This window comes from Taudactylus pleione, unplaced genomic scaffold (genome assembly GCF_031769625.1).
Source record: "Taudactylus pleione unplaced genomic scaffold, aTauple2 ptg001683l, whole genome shotgun sequence".
NCBI lineage: Eukaryota > Metazoa > Chordata > Amphibia > Anura > Myobatrachidae > Taudactylus > Taudactylus pleione.
The window spans coordinates 267098-283740 of NW_028286080.1; the positions used below are offsets into that span (position 1 = coordinate 267098).

The window sequence follows — 16643 nt, forward strand, 5'->3', positions numbered from 1 at the left end:
ATTTCTTCCGTAGGTAAGTGAGAGTATCTAGATTGTCTTTCACCAGTTTAAATCTTTATTGAAAAGCATAGGAGTTGTCTCAGAATGGGAGCCATGCAAACAGTAAGATGTTAGGCAATGATGTGCTGCTAATGGAGGCTCCGATTGGTTCGGCCCGTCGTATTATGCATACTAAGTACGGTACTTATGCAATAAGGTATTGTGATGTATGGTTTAAAATGACGATGAAGAGTGTTAGACCGTTTCCCAGAATTGGTAGTTTTGATAAAGATGTATTAGATAATGTCCGGGATCACATCAGTATGGTGCGATCCCGAGAGAAAAAGGTAAAATATTGTAAATGTTTAAAATTGTGGCAGCATGAAGGGGATGCGTGGCTTAAAAATGTGCAAGCGACGCAAACTAGCGTCGCGAGCGCATTGCCAGAAAATACATCCGCGACGCTAAATTGCAATACGGGCGAGCCGCAAATTGGCGTGCATGTGCGTCAAGGTAGCGTTGTGGAAAGTATTGCCAGCAGTTCACGCTCACCTCCCCCACCTTATGTGGATGGAGGTGCAAGTACAGTTACCAAAAATACCCATAAAAATGTAACAAGCAATTTGTACCCTCTCTTAAGCAACCATAAAGAAAATGTTTATGATGTGGATGATGAGCCTATTGTAATGTCTGCCATTTCCCATGCTGTGCAAATGATAGATGCTGCATCACCACAATCACGGGTGGTGCCGCCATCTCCATCGGTAACAGCAAGGGAAGTGCTAACACCCTCTGCATTCATAGAGGAAGTTGTTAATATCATACGTAGCAGCAGCAGACTAAACCCCCAGCCAGGTAATAAGGTCAAAGGTAGCAGCGCTGCCGGTCTGCATCCCATTCGGATGATAACTGTACCGAATGGAAATGCAGATACGAACGGTGTAGTGCCCACGAGGGAAGTAGTAATGCATTGTCCTTGGACAAGAGCAGAACTAAATTCCATCATAATGATTTCCTCGATCCCAAAAAGGAACTAGCCAAATGTCAAAGATTTTTGAGGAATTTGGGTAGTTCTCATGAGCCAACTAACAAAGATTGGCGTGTAGTGTTAAGGGCCTGTCTACCACGCAATACCGACGTGACAAAATTTATCACGGATTGTGTATTGGATGGTGACGTTCCCTTAACAGACCAAGTAAACCAAGGTAACATTTCCCGCATTGTGACTCAGTTGGGTGTATATTTTCCAGTAGTAGTTAACTGGAACAAAATTTTCACAATTAAGCAAAAGGAGAGTGAATCTGCAGAGGATTATTGCGACCGGGCTCTGCAGGCTATCACCCAGTACACTGGGATAGAAGATAGTAAAGATAGCACTCACCACAGGGGAATGATAGTCACGGTACTCATGGACGGTCTGAAAGACGACTTAAAGACTCGGGTTCAGACCTCACAGCCTGGCTGGAGGGGACTCACAATAGATACCCTCATAGAGTCTGCCATAGAGCATGATAAAAATATCACAAAGAAGAGAGAGACCCAGAGCGAAAAACTAATGGCTGTCAGTATCCAAGCTCTGGAAGGAATGACAATAACATCACAGCCAACCGACACACCTGCACCCACACACACACCTGCACCTGAACAATTACACGTCCTCACCAATCCCACACCACAGCAAACACATCCTTACCCCACATATCATACACAACCACAGGTCTCATACTACCCACAAACTTCATACCTCCCACCATACCCTTACCCATACCCACCATCTTTCCCTCTTGCTCAAATCCCACAACAATCTTTTCATCCACCCCGCTCAAAAACATGTTTTAACTGCAACCAAGCGGGACACATAAGTAAGTACTGCAAAGTAAAGAACACCACACATGAACACGGGTTTCCCATGGGTTCATAGGTAACCCCAGTATCTTCTCCCAGGCCTTATATGACTGTTTACAATCTTTTCAACCTATCAATGGATCTGTTCTAATGTAAAATGTGGACGATTTATTGTTGTATTTTAGGTCATGTTTAAATGATATTAAACTGTTGTGCTTTATCTCTCACACACAGGACACAAGGTTGCTAAGGATAAACGGCAGCCATGCCAGGCTGAGGTCGACTACTCGGAATATTATCCAACCCAGTGGCACAGGCATTATTTAGAGCAGTAGCTATTAATAACAAGATTTAATTGCAGGAACCTGTATGCAGATACTATATCCCTAGAATTATTAAAAATGATAGGGGGACTTATTTTACAGGTGACGTTTCCAAGAACATGTGTAAGGTGATGTGTAACAACACTAAGATTATCCCAGACTGTCTTTTCCTTTATTTGCCCCCCTGTGAGATACTGTTCAAACAGGCAGCCTCATGTGAAAATATGATAATGAGGTTACTGTGCAGGGTCTCACGAAGATGAATGAGAATAACCGAAATTGAAAGTATTATTAACTAACATGTCTAATGCAAACTGTCATAATGTCAAACCTGGAGAATTTGTTATGATCCAATTTTTTTTTTAGCTCAGGTTGTTTGACTGATCAGTGGAAAGGTCCGTATCTGACGATACCACATCCTCAAAGGGTGGCCGAGGAAGGTATGTGGGTCCATCCCACTCACTATAGGGAGGTTAACCAACCGGTGGAGATACAAGGCGGAGACAAGGCCGATAACGTGGACCTGTCGATTGCGAGCTTGTGCCGGAAGGATTAAAAAGGTGACGGTGAGATATCTGAGCTAAATAAATGTGTAGATCAGTGCTTCCAGCAATGGAGTGGTCTGCTGTGGTCATCCTAGTTCTTTTTCTTTCCAGAGTTTTTGTCGTGATGATCTGTTTGGGGATACTCAGTGTCTGTGATGGAGGACCGATTGAGGAAATGGGAGCTGATGGCAGTGCTGATGGAGTGGAGTCAGGAGGAGGAGTGCAATGCCAATCAGGGGAGTGTCTGACCAATTTTAGTATTGTAATTGTTATGTTATTTGGGAAGAATACTTCCAGAAGTTACGACCCTCACACATGTTGAAATGCTTGGTATACATAAAAACATACCATCACCATATCTTCACACGCAATATGAACATAGAGGCAAAAGAAATATGATACCTGGTGACGTGCATAAAGCCACTCAGTTAATTAGGGAGACAACTGGCTTTCAAGTTTTAGTCGCACTGGATCTCACCAGAATTGCTCGGGGTATATTAAATTTTAGATATATCCAGGAACTTGCTAAATTGATAGATAATATCACCGAGATGTACGATGACAAATTCAGGTACACAGGGAGAGAATTGCAAGCCTACAAGAAATAACTGGTGCAACACAGGCTAGTGTTACATTATTTAACTGCTGTTACTGGAGGGTATTGCGTAACGTTAGCCACCCAATTTGGAGTAAAATGTTGCACCTATGTCACCAATGATACCAGCAACCCTAAGGAGATGATAGACCGGAGGATGGATGAAATTCTGCAGCTAAAATGGGAATTTCGTAAGAACCATAATGCTTCAGTGGCTGAAGTAGGGGAAAAGATAGAAGGATGGGTGTCATGGCTGAACCCAGTGAAATGGTTCTCATGTCTAAGGGAATGGGTCCAGGAAGTGTTCGCCAGCATAGGCAAATTCTTGATCCTTATACTAATTGTCATCATAATAATTGGCATATGCGTTCGGTGTGTTCCTATTGTGTTGAAGTGTGGAAAATATAAAAATAGAGTAAAACGAAAGAACGAAATTATGATGGTGGCCAGTATGAATACCGAGGTAAATACAGAACTGCATTACAACCCTGAGCTAGGAAATACCATCATTTAATGTATTATATTTAGACATGCATAGACTGTATTATTGAAATGTTATTTTTAAAACACCTGAGATAATGTAAAGTCTAAATTCCCCTTCAAGACTGCTTTTATAAGACTGGTGCATCCCCACACCATTCACATGATCTTCCAAGATCCGCGGTGTGCGCATAATAGTAGTTTTATGTCCCCACCCAGAGACACATTATTGATGAATTAAGAACCACCTTGTGCCATCCCATAATAACACTAAATAATATGTAAATGTAAGCCTAAAGTAAATTCTAATAGCAGATTGTGATAGCATGTTGTTCGCTATCAAAGGGTGGGCTGTCGAAACTGGATTATTGGCTGAGACAAGATCAGTTTAAAATTGAAGCGTGCGCGACACCATCTTGCGAATGGCAGCTAGACTCCATTTTAGAAACAAGAATCTACAAGACGCCATTTTGCGACAAGCGCCAGTTTAAGTTACAACTCACAAGCTAAGTACAGATGGCAATGTTTTTGATAATCTACCAAGGGCAACTGGAAGAACAGCTTCCTGAGTAAAAGTAAATAGAATAGACAATGAGTGTTTTTACATACAAATTTGGCATCCCTGTATGCAGACAAGTATAGTTGTGGCAATTGTAATATAATCCAGGCATTGATCTACACAATTGGAGTTGTCTGAATCCTAAAACAGGTTTTAGCCCCATACCCAGACAGGATGGCCCCAGCTTCACAGCTTGGGGTAACACATTTGCATTCACACAAGAGTCTGAGAGAACAAAAGAGCTTTTCCTTTGAACACGGGAAAGGTGGGGGCTGCTGAGACAGGGGGCATGTGGAACTATCATGCTCAGCAATCCACACTGCTAGGTGTTCACTTAGTAAGTGTTAAGTGCACCATTTCTCATACACACATTAATACGCACGCATCTGCCCCAAGTTAACTAGCGTCTTTATATCAAACCCGCATACTCACACATTACATATCCACATAAAAGGTTTAATAAGCTTTAAGGTATAAGATTTAAGTTTGTTCAGTTAGTATAAATGCTGTGAAATAAAGATATTTGATAACTAAGGTTTTATACATGCTAAGAAGGCCGTGTTTGGTTTCGTATTGATGTGCACTCTTTCATCAGAATTCCGGTACTATCGGTGTGGAGATCGCATCATGCATTCTCAACTTATGGACCGCAGAGACTACAAGCAACAAAATGTATATTTTATGAACAACTGTTAGGATGACTGTTAGGGGGCGGGAGGGCAGAGACCCCCAGTTGTTGGAGGCTGGGTTGAGTCTTTTTGAACCAGCCTGTTAAACGCTCTGTAACAGATGGTTCCCCCATGGGAACCAATGGCATAAGGAAAGAAACTTCTCTATTGTCCTGTCTATTCTGGGGGGGTAGAAACATGTGTGCTCAAACACTGGGTCTTTAGTCTTCTTGCTGAATGCTGACTGACGAGGGGTTTCTTGCTGATGCCTAACTTCTGGACCAGAAAGCGCGGCGTATGTATACTGTACTTGGGGTCTATATAATTCGTTTGCGTCTAATTGTGTCTGGATCAACAGCGTGTAACTGACTGTACTTTTTACTTGAATAATACTTTGTGCTTCGGAACCACACGTTCCAAGTCTGGAGTCTTTTATTTACTGTATGACTGCGTACGCAAATTGGCGTCATCCTTAGAGGTTTATAGGTAGGACTTTAGAAGGTACAGGCAGGGGTATATAGCGGTTCTGATCCAATATCGTCAATCATTAAGCTGATGCGAGCGACCACTATATTTTTTATTTACTGTTCCGTGCACCTGCAGTCACATCAACTGCAGGCATCCAGACCACATGACGGGGAAGCAATCACATTTAACTGTATTATTTTATGTTCAACTTTTTTACGTGAAAATGTTGTGGGTGTATAGGCCGAAACTTTCTAGAGGCTCTGGCCCTGATTCAGCAAGGAACGCGCGTATGCAGATGCACGCACCCGGCAGCTGCGAGAATATGCTAATGAATGCAATCGCAGTACAAAGATGCAGCCGCCAAGCACTACATAATGCCGCCCCCCCTTACCCTCTGCTAACGTCCGTACTGATGCGCAAGGCTGTTAAAACATCGGGAACGTCGAGTAACATCGGAGCAGCAAGCCGTCTAAAGGTAGACCTAATCCTGGCGCAGGAGCTGAGAGACTTCCTACACGCAAAGGGACGCCAGGCTGCGTCAGTCATCTCAGTGGATAATTTATGCACGCCCCTGTAACGGGGTGTACGCCTGCGTTCGGCCATCCCCTCCTCGTATCCACCCACTAACAGTACTTCCTGCCAATCGTGCACTGCGACCAAGACTCAGGCGCAGACTGTGAACATCGGCCGATTGCGTGCGTCTGCGTCCGTGCGTTGCTTGCTGAATCAGGCCCTATATTCATAGTTTTCTAATATTGTAATGTAGCAATTTATTTGTTTTCATTATGTCATTACTGTGAACAAAACCCAAAGCGTCCCCTTCAAATCCACTCCAAATTCCAGGGCAGACCCAGGTTCCGTGTGAACGTATATCCGACTTTCCAGGGTTTTTGGTGTAGTGTGAATGGGGGTCTCAGACTGAGACCCGGGAATTGCCAGGGTTGATAGACCCGGGAAGTACCTGTCTATTTCTCGGGTCTTCTGTTTGAAAGGGGTATTAGTTGGAGCTACAGAGAGATCTGAGTATGGAAGCCTTAATCATGGCCATGTTATAGGCAGTGTTTTACTGACTAATGTAGATGAAGTATCTGGAGTCTTTGGCCCTCATTCAGAGCCGTACGCTCTGAGCAGAGCGCACGCTCTGAATGAGGGCCGCCCTCCATGAAAATGGAGCGTCCTCCTGGACGCTCGTATAGCTGTGGGTCACCACCCACAGGCTATATGAGCGTGTAGTTTGATGGCCGCGATGGTCTTGACCATCGCGACCATCGAAACTGCGAGCCGGAGCCTGCGGTTGAGGTTTTCAACCGCAAGCTTCGGAGTGATTTTGGCTCTATCAGAGCCAAAATCACTCCCACTGACATCACTAGTGATGTCAGTGGGCCGGCTTCTGACGGGAGGCGTTCCCGTGGGAACGCCCCCGTCAGGGAGGCACGCCCCCGGCACGCCTACCAAAGGGGGCGTGCTGTCAATCAACATCGACAGCACGCCCCCTTTGATCAGACTCAACGAGCGAAGGACTTTCCTTCGCTCGTCGCGTCTGGCGCATGCGCACGACGGAGCTCCCTCCATCGTGCGCATGCTCAGTCCAGAACATCGACCCACTTGCGAGCGGACAGCCGCTCGCGAGTGGGTCTGAATCAGGCCCTTTGTGCGCAACTTATTATGGCCACCATGCTGTCTGCCACAAGCTGCCATGATAGCTGGTTGGCGCTCCTCTGTCTAACCAAGCAGGCGTGAGTCGCTCAGTGTGTCCGGCGCTGGGGGCAGCTCCGATCCTGCTCTCCAGCCTGTATCCCGTCTCGGCACCACGTGTAAAGCCTTGAACCAGCCATTACTGGGTGGAGGATGTATACTATACCTCTATTTAGCATGGCTGCTGACTAATGTCAGGGTAACATTGAAGAAAGCCGTTGTACCGTTAAGATCCTTATCCAAAAATGTCACTTATAGGGGTGTGTGGTCTTTTTAAGCCTGTAAGAATATAATGTTGTTCATTCTTTATCATACCTGCCCATCGTCCCGATTCTGGCGGGGCAGTCCTGCTTTTTGGGCACTGTTCCGTGGTCCCACCCACGGGCTGCAGTGTCTCGCTGTGGTGGGGAGGGCGGGATGCCCCCTCTCACCCACTGCTCTGCAGGGCAAAGCAATCGGTGAATGGATGCCGTGCGCGCGGCTTCTATTCACTGGAGAGAGGGACTAGGTGCATGCCCAGCAGGTCCCGGAACACTGGACGTTCCACCAGCGTGGCTCATAGGCTTGGAACGTCCTGCAAGACTACGCCCCTTGCCATGAGGCCACACCCCGGTTTCCCGGCCGCACCTTAAGCTCGCGCAAAAGTTACTCTTTCTGCTTCAAGAACGTTGTGCGGTATGTCTTTTTTTTTTATAAGTAACTTAAGTACGCAATCTGGGGGGAAGGGGGGAGGGGAAAGGTCCCATACGAGTGACCCGCGACAATCATCGTTATGTTTACTCTGCAACTTTATATCAAATTCTTTGTGACAAACCTACTAATCCTAAGTGCGAATTTGTATGCAGCCAAGATGCCAAGTTCCGGAAAAAGGAATTGCTACCTTTGGCGCTGAATCTAAGTTACGCCATGTTGCACAAGGAGCATAGCTGTATGAGGACTTACCTGTATTAATAAGCCCTGCATTACAACGTATGTTTCTGCTTTGCAGCCCAGCTGTCGGAGATGCACCACTTACCATCTGCAACCATCAGCCTGCTGTCCGGCTCGCAAGTAATTACCGCCGTGGTCAGCGTAGTGAAGGAGCTGGTGGAGAATGCCCTGGATGCTGGCGCTACCAGCATTGAAATTAAACTGGTAGGTTATGGTGTGTTTGCACAATAGACACGAGTCCTGGCCGTTCATTGGATAAAAACGCCATTCAATAAAATGTGACAACATACTGAGTGAGCGACTGGGGATTTGGTCATTTGCAATAAAAATAGCACTTCACTCCGATAACGTCGGTATGATTTCGTCAATGTCACATTTCTTAACGACCTCGCCGTTTTTAGGGCCATATACAATTAGGCAGCAAAAAAGCCGTTATCGGCGATAATTTATTGCCGATGACGACATTTTCACCGTTTTCACTTTTCCCCATATTCAATTTCAAAGAGTCTTTGCCAAAAACTGGGGATAACTTTTCACCATAGAATAGGTGGCTATAAAAGTGCAGAAATGGGGTTTTGGGGTGCAGACTTAAAAAAAAAAAAAAGTACCCTGCAGTTAAAAATATGCTTGCACCCATTTTCATGTACCCCAAATTTGCTGGGACTAGTTATTTAAAAAAAAAACTACGCTAAATGCTATTCTTCACCACTTTTAAAAAGGCGCATTAAAGCACCTGTAGAGATCGTTTAAAAACCCTAAATACCTTTATCAGGGCTTTTCGGGGGTACCCATAGTGATCCCCCATGTTAGTGCATCTTTGGGGTGGGTGACGGGGTGATTTCCCCATAAGTGACAGGACTTTTTCGCTACTTATCTTTCTGCCGGGTCCTGTTTTCGCCGATTCCAAATTGAATATGGTGATACGCGGACACGCGCCCAATACTTTATCCCCCAACAAAAGCTCAGATGACGGTGAAAAGTCCGGCATCGAACTTTTCGCCTCTAATTGAATATGGCCCTGAATATCTACCGATTGCAGCGTTTTAATATATAAAATCTAATCTTGTGTATGGGCACCATGGATATAAACATGTAAATAACAAGGATTTTGGGGGGCACAGTCCCTTGCGAAGCTCTGAACATTGGTGACATGTGCTGGAGCTATTAGCTTTGTTTCTGCCTCCTATAAATAATGTAACAGTACAATCACTGTGTGAAAGTCCGCTTAGTAATTTCCACACAAGCCAAGATGGTTTTGTAATTAGACAGTAAGGCAGTTTCCTCAGTCATGTGCAAGCTACACCCAAAAGTGCTTTACAGGCAAAATAATGAGCCAAGGACGAGTTTTTGGCATGAAAGTCACAGCTGAGCAGAGATAAACAGGACAAAGCGTCGACCTTTACACGAGCCGCAGCGGGTAACGATGACCCTGGGTTATACTTTCTAGGTGCTGTTACTGTAACTGGAAAAATAAACACCTGTGTTAATCAGCTCGCGATACGGCCGTAATGTTTAAACCTTGATTACAGAGACCGTGCGATGGGAACTTTTTTATTTTTTTTTTTTTTTTAGGACAACTTTGGATTTGACAAGATTGAGGTGCGAGATAATGGGACTGGCATTAAAGGGGCAGATGCGCCCGTCATGGGCATCAAACACTACACCTCTAAGATTACCAGCCACGAGGACATGGACACAATAGAGACGTATGGGTTTCGCGGGGAGGCCTTGGGCTCCATCTGCTCTGTCGCGGAGGTAAGCTGCGGGCGCTCGCTGGACATGAGGCGGCTGTTTGATGACCTGGGCTATCATTGTACCATATTGTGCAGCGTGATTTATTACCTTGGGCCAGATGTACTAAGCTCTGAAAAGTGATCAAGTGGAGAGTGATAAACGACCAACCAATCAGCTCCCAACTGTCATTTTTCAAACATAACAAGCCTGTAACATGACAGTTGGCAACTGATTGGTTGGTCAGTTATCACTCTCCAGTTTATTACTCTTCAGCTTAGTACATCTCCCCCTATGTCTGTTGCAGTTAAACCAGCCTCTGCTTAATTGTATAATGCTTCCCAAAGTAAATATGGAATTTTGTTTTTAATGGTGAACTGCCCGAAAAAAGGACACAATGGTGCAATCCTAAGATCACTTCTGGGGTTCGCGCACCCCTCTGAGATACGCACTCACCTGTATTAGGTGGCAATTGTGCATGTAAAGGTTTCTTTAGGTCCTAAATGTGTGTTCAATGTTCTTATTTCGCCTCTCTATGGATATATAATCAGAAGAAGCCATCGTGGTGCAGTATCTTCATTTTTCCTAATTAAACGCACATACTCGTATTAGTGGTACTCTCCTAAAATAGGTGTTAAAGATGTAATTATAGGTATCGTTAGAACCCTTCTGGTCTTAAAGCTCAGGGCCCGATTCAGACCCACTCGCTAGATGTGTTCGCACGCAGCCGTCAGCTGCCAAAGTATTCAAATTCCGCGATCGCACGGCAAGGCATTAGCACGCCCACTATGTCTTGGAGTACGATCGCGGTGTGTATTTAGACGCCCACCGGCCTGTCTTAAGACGCCCACTTTCCCTTGTGTATGCAACCATCGGTAACATCGAGTACCATCGGACCCGAACGCACCACTTGTGGCTGACCATTCCCTGCCGCAAGCACTGCGAGTGCTTCAGTGTGTAATTCAACCATGTGACGTGTACTATGACGCACCGTCTTAATTATGCACGCCTCAGACACGCTTGGACGCTTAGACACGCCTGCGTTCGCACCACCACTCCCCCGTTTCCATCGACCAACCGATGTTACCACCCACAAACGGCTCGTCCTGTCACTCAGTCTAGCGAGGCGTCTGTGTACAAGGGGCGATCACTTTGCATGGATTTGTTCGCGCACGCGCAGTGCGCTGCATATGCGCACATTGCAAACATCGGCTGGCTACGTGCGAACGCATCCTAGCGAGCGGGTCTGAATCGGGCCCTCAGTGCGTTGTGGACACAGAGAACTCCAAAAAAGAGAGAACATTATAGGATTTGATTCAAGTGATACCGATGTTGGAAGTAAAGCATCGGTTACAGCAGGGAAACGCGGAGTGGTGGATTTCTATGGGCGTTCCCGGAAGGTAACAGGGGAAGTGGGGTTTCAACCATTATGTCGCTGACAGCGGTTGCGTCTAAAGGCATCGTAGCACAGACACAAGTGTGCGTCTCAGTGTGAACAGAATCAGGCACGGCTTTAGCATGCAGCTGCGGAATCAGCCACAACCGAGTCTCCGTCCACCAGCGCACTAATCCCCATAGCGCACTAGTGGTGCAGTGCCAAATACTAAAATACATTCAATGCTCAAAGGCGCTAACTCACACTGGGCGAGATGCATAAACGCCAAAAATGCGGTCAAACCTCCGAAAATGCAGTTTTTGGAGGGTTGACCGCATTCCCCTATATGCACCAAACTCTCCAAAGCTTGGATCCCATAGGCTACGTAATCCATAGATGGTGTTGCCTAATAGAAAGCCTATGGGCTGCTTTCCCTGAGATGGGAACGCTATAGCTCTATTGACGTGATTCTGGTACGATTGTCGGCTACCCTTTGGTGGGGAATTCATATGTTTTACCTCCTGATTTATGTTTGTGGGTGGGATGCAGCAAGAATTATATTATGCATGCGATTCATCCCGCCACTGACCACAAGGGTTTGGCAATGCCCAATGCTTGTACAATTGCAGCTAAAATCGCGAAGATCAGTTCTCCTGATAAGATCGTTCTTTTGCGAAATAAGGACTTCCCGGTTTATGACAACATTGGTTAACAATGTAATGTAGGCTAGTGTAGGTAACTTGTGTGTGACACAACTGAGAAAACAAAAGGGGGTACGGCAATGCTGGCACTGGTGCCCGGGCAAAGCAACGTTTGTATATGCAACCCATAAAGAATAAAACAGCACTCTAAGGGCTGATTCTAAGTCATACTGATCTCTGTACATGGACGGATATCTGTACATGGAGTTTTAGTATACTGTGCATCTGCAGATGCGAATTTGCACATTTCTGTGTATTCCCGTCCTATTGTGAGGTGAATGGAACGGTCTTTCCGTGAAATTGGGCGACCTTGAAAGAGCTTCTTTGAATTCCAGTGGCGCACACACACTCCTTGAAATACCTGGGAGTCACCTTGACCAACTCTTACAACCAACTGTATAAAGCCAACTCTCCTCCTCTATTTGCTCAAATTGAAAATAACCTGACTCATTGACGCAAACGTTACATCTCTTGGATCGGCCTCGTAAATGCTACCTTTACTAGGCGCATACGATCTCTGGGCCTCATCGAGCCCTCGCATTCCACCAAACCCTGTGTGGTAGATGTATCTAGAACAACACAAACCCAAGGAGATCCTGAGAGATTTTCTTTCCCGTCCCCTCCTCTTCTGGCGGCCTTGGCCTCTCCTTGTTTCGTAGATACTACTCCAGCGACCAAGGCTCGTCACCCCTTCAACAAGTACCAAAATAACAATCGGATGGTTAGTAAGTGCTGTCCGTAAGTGAAGTGCTGGTCTTGGAGTGCTGGTCTTGGAGTGCTGGTCTTGATAGATTTTGCTAGACTCATCTTAAATAGGAGAGTAATGGACCTTGAAAGGTTTCTTTGTTCCCGTTCACACTGGGTAGCTCTAGTCTGGTTTTGTATGGATAATGTATTGCACCTTCCTTTTTTCTCTTTCTTTAAAATTCTCCCAACAGTGATGGAGGAGTGCCAAGAAATCCTCATTAACTCACAGCATTAATGAGAAAACCCCAAACAGGGCCTTAGGAGAGGCATATGTGCAGGCATGAAGGGAAAACAGATGTCAGTCCCAATATATCACCATCCCATCTGCAACAATGGTAACCCTCATAAGGTCCTGTTGTGCAGCAAACCCCCTCTCCTTTACCAACGCGTTTCGGTAAAACAAAAAAAAAAATTCTATCTATCTCCATAAAGAGAGAGAAAACGTAACAATTTAATATCTTCAGAACGGCTTTGAAAATATTGCTAGACTTTACTCGCAGGTGGTAGATGCAATCGTATTCAATCTTGACGCGGCGGCTGCTGCACAGGGTGCGCGCGGTACAGAGACGTCGGACTGACGCGGTTCTCGCTTTGTAAGACTGAAACCCTCTGATGTTGCTGTAGAGTGTAATCTGACGGAACATTTCCACCATTGTGAACAGAGTGGCACTAAAGAGACATGAACCAGATCCGAGCTGAGCTCTCTCCCCATTGTCAGAACTAGACCTGTTCTAGAACGATTCGGGATTTGACTGATGATTCTGTAATCGCATTATTATACAATTTATTTAGAAGAAATAAGATTGGCATTACCCACCTCACAATAATGATTACAATGCTTCATATCCATTGAAGAGGTTTACAAAGTCCTGCTGCCATTTTTTTAAATCTTTGGTCTCTCGTCTCTAGGTGCAAATCGCAACGAAGACGGCTGACGATGAGATCAGCGCGGTCTATGTATTGGATAACAATGGGCGTGTTGTGTCTCAGAAGCCATCACACCTAGGACACGGTAAGCAGAACACGCAGAGCCATTGAGTTTAAACATGCTAGTTTCTGTGTTGCTTTGCAAACTGATGACAGACTAATAATGTAAAGGCTGTACGCAGGGCCGGTGCTGCCATTAGCAGCTGCCTAATAGCGTCGGCTCCTGAGGGGCGCAGTTGAGGTGACTGAGGTCGCTAGCACAATAATGAAAGAAGTCTCTGAAAGAGATATCCTTTTTGTGCTTAGGGCCCGATTCAGGCTCGCTAAGATGCGTTCGCACGCAGCCTGCCGATATTTGCAATGTGCGCATTCGTACAAGGCGCATGTGCGAACCAGCCACTGCGATCGCCCCTTGTGCACAGACTCCTCGCTAGAATGAGTGACAGGACGGGCCGTTTGTGGGTGGTGACAGGGCTTGGTCGATGGGGGAGTGGTAGTGCGAACGCAGGCGCATCTGAGCGTCTTAACACCATTTTAGAGGCGTGCATAATTAAGACGCAGCGTCCTAGTACACGTCACATGGCTGAATTACACACTGAAGCACTCGCATTGCTTGCGGTAGGGTATGGTCAGCCACAAGTGCTGCATATGGGTCCGATGTTACTCGATGTTACCGATTGTTGCATACACTTCCTGGAGATGACGTGTACCACTAGGGAAAAGTGGGCGTTTTAAGTCAGGCTGGTGGGCGTCTAAATACACACCGCGTTCGCACGCCAAGACATAGTGGGCGTGCTAATGTCTTGCCATGCGATCACTGGATTTGCATACTTTGGCTGCGTGCGAACGCATCTAGCGAGCGGGTCTGAATCGGGCCCTTAGTACTGACAGCAGGAGCAGATTATATAGACAGCTGCTGCACCTGTACTGTTCCCCTGCTGGTCTGCTCACGTATAACATGCCGGACTGGCTCAGCATTGCAGACAGGAAGCAGTGACCGTCCTCTTCCCCTCTCCCTCTCTTTGAAAGTACACAGGTGACCTGAGGTATTTATAAACATTTGTGGTATATTCACATAATGCTGGTACAAACTGGCCGACGTGCACACGATATATTGGTCGATCAAGTGATCGTCCACAACATCTGCCAGTGTGTACCATACATAAGATTCCACTCTCAAATTGTTGCCTGGCATCAATAAATCGTGACCTTGTGTTATTTACTTAATAATTTTTATGTAATCCTGCTGCACGTATGTACATAACACATTGTGAATTATTTCATGCAGCCTGACAGACGCTATGGGGCATATCCAATTACCGCGGCTAATTGTCGCACTGGACGGGATTCAATTAGCGGGGATTCCACGCGTGGGTGTCCCTGAGACCCCGTGCGCGAGTCCCCGCTGATTGACTTTACCTCGCACCTCATGTAGGTGCGAGGTAAAATCAGCGTGAGGCCGCACTATTCGGCCTCGCGCAAGAGGGTATTACACACTGATGCCGCAGTTCTCGCGCGGGAGTCCCGGTCTAATGACGCGGGGAAATAGCTATTTAATTGAATAGCTAAACCCTGCGTCGCGGGACTTTTGCCTGACAATTAGCCGCAGGTGAAATCCCGCAGCTAATTGGATATGCCCCTATGAGTGTCTGGATATTAATGCATTCCCATACAGCAATGTATATTCTTCTATTGGAGGAGAAAACAGTCAGTACGACTACTTTAGATGTCATTTGTCTATGAACATATAAGGCCTGTACCCCAACTACAGGGAGTAACCGCTTGTTGTGATATAATCATTGCTTAGTGCTAGCTGCACACTAGATGGCGCTGTTCGCTACTGAAAATTAGTGTCGTTTATAGAGACTGCTGTTTACCAAATTTTTGGCCAGAATACTTCCCTGTTTTACCTAAAGACTTTACCCCAGTAGGTTGTTGTAAGGGAAAATGTTTCTAAGTTTTCAGTTGTCTCCTCTTACACTATTATTGCTGTCGCGCCAAACAGCCCCTCTCAGCACGCCATGTCCTGTGCGACTTTGCAAGCGTGAGCGTCTTTTTTCACCCAAAAATGCATCTTAATCGCACCAGGGGACTGCACTGATAAATTTGATATACGTGACACTTGTATATCTGTGTGCGACTGAGTCTGAATCTGTATACGAAGTATTACGAAGCGGCTGTCTTTTTTCCACGCCAAGTTCTGTTGTGCTAAGTATACAGACTCAGGACCTCATTCAGAGCCACTCGCAAAATGCGAGCGCCCGCTCTGAATGAGGGCGGCCATTTTTCTTTTGAAAGGCGGCCTCCTGGCCCCTCGCTAAGCTGTGGGTTACCACCTACAGCTTTAGCGAGTGACTAGGTGATGGTCGCGACCATCCGGGCTTGCGACGAGACCCTTGCAGTAAGGTCTCGTCTACCGCAAGCCCCAAGCACCCTACTGACATCACTGGTGACTGGTGATGTCAGTAGGGCCGCCTACAAATGGCAGGCGTTCCATGAGGAACGCCTCCGTTTGTCTGGTCACCCCCCCCACCGCGCCCATAAAACGGAGCGAGCTGTCGATCTCTCCCACTCCGGGGCTTGCGCACGCGCCGTGTGCGCAGTGCCCCACCATCGACCCGCTTGCGAGCACATAGGCGCTTGCAAGCGGGACTGAATGAGGTCCTCAGTCACACACTGATCTACAAGTGTCACATATCACATTAATCAGTGCAATTTCCTGGTGCTTCCTAGTCGCGTTGCATTGCGACTAAGACGCATTTTTGAGCTAAAAGATACTCTGCGCTAGCAGAGGCGCACGGGACCTGGTGGTTCATTAGCGCCAGGCGTGTCTCGTATTGAGACTATGTACATCGGGACACATCTGTATTGTGTAAAGAAAAATTTAAATGATGTAAAAATTAGATCTGCTGTTTGTTCTCAACTGAATTATGTTCTGGTTTAACCCCTGAAGAAAACGAGCGCAACCGTCTTACTTTTTCTTTATCGTGAGGGTGTAACTGCTGGTTCAAAAACAGCGATATTATCAATATTAACAAGCAAAAAGTAAACTTAAGGCGCCGAGTCTCAAATCAG

General features: G+C 46.1%; 1 protein-coding gene across 1 annotated transcript in view; it reads left to right on the forward strand.

Moving 5' to 3' along the window:
* The window catches only part of PMS1 (PMS1 homolog 1, mismatch repair system component), a 133899-nt gene that overhangs the window by 45328 nt on the left and 71928 nt on the right, over nt 1–16643 (forward strand). The window contains exons 2-4 of the mRNA XM_088464547.1: nt 8146–8291; nt 9660–9842; nt 13551–13653. Of these exons, the coding sequence (XP_088320673.1) occupies nt 8146–8291; nt 9660–9842; nt 13551–13653 (432 nt within the window). The remainder of the gene's footprint in view (nt 1–8145; nt 8292–9659; nt 9843–13550; nt 13654–16643) is intronic.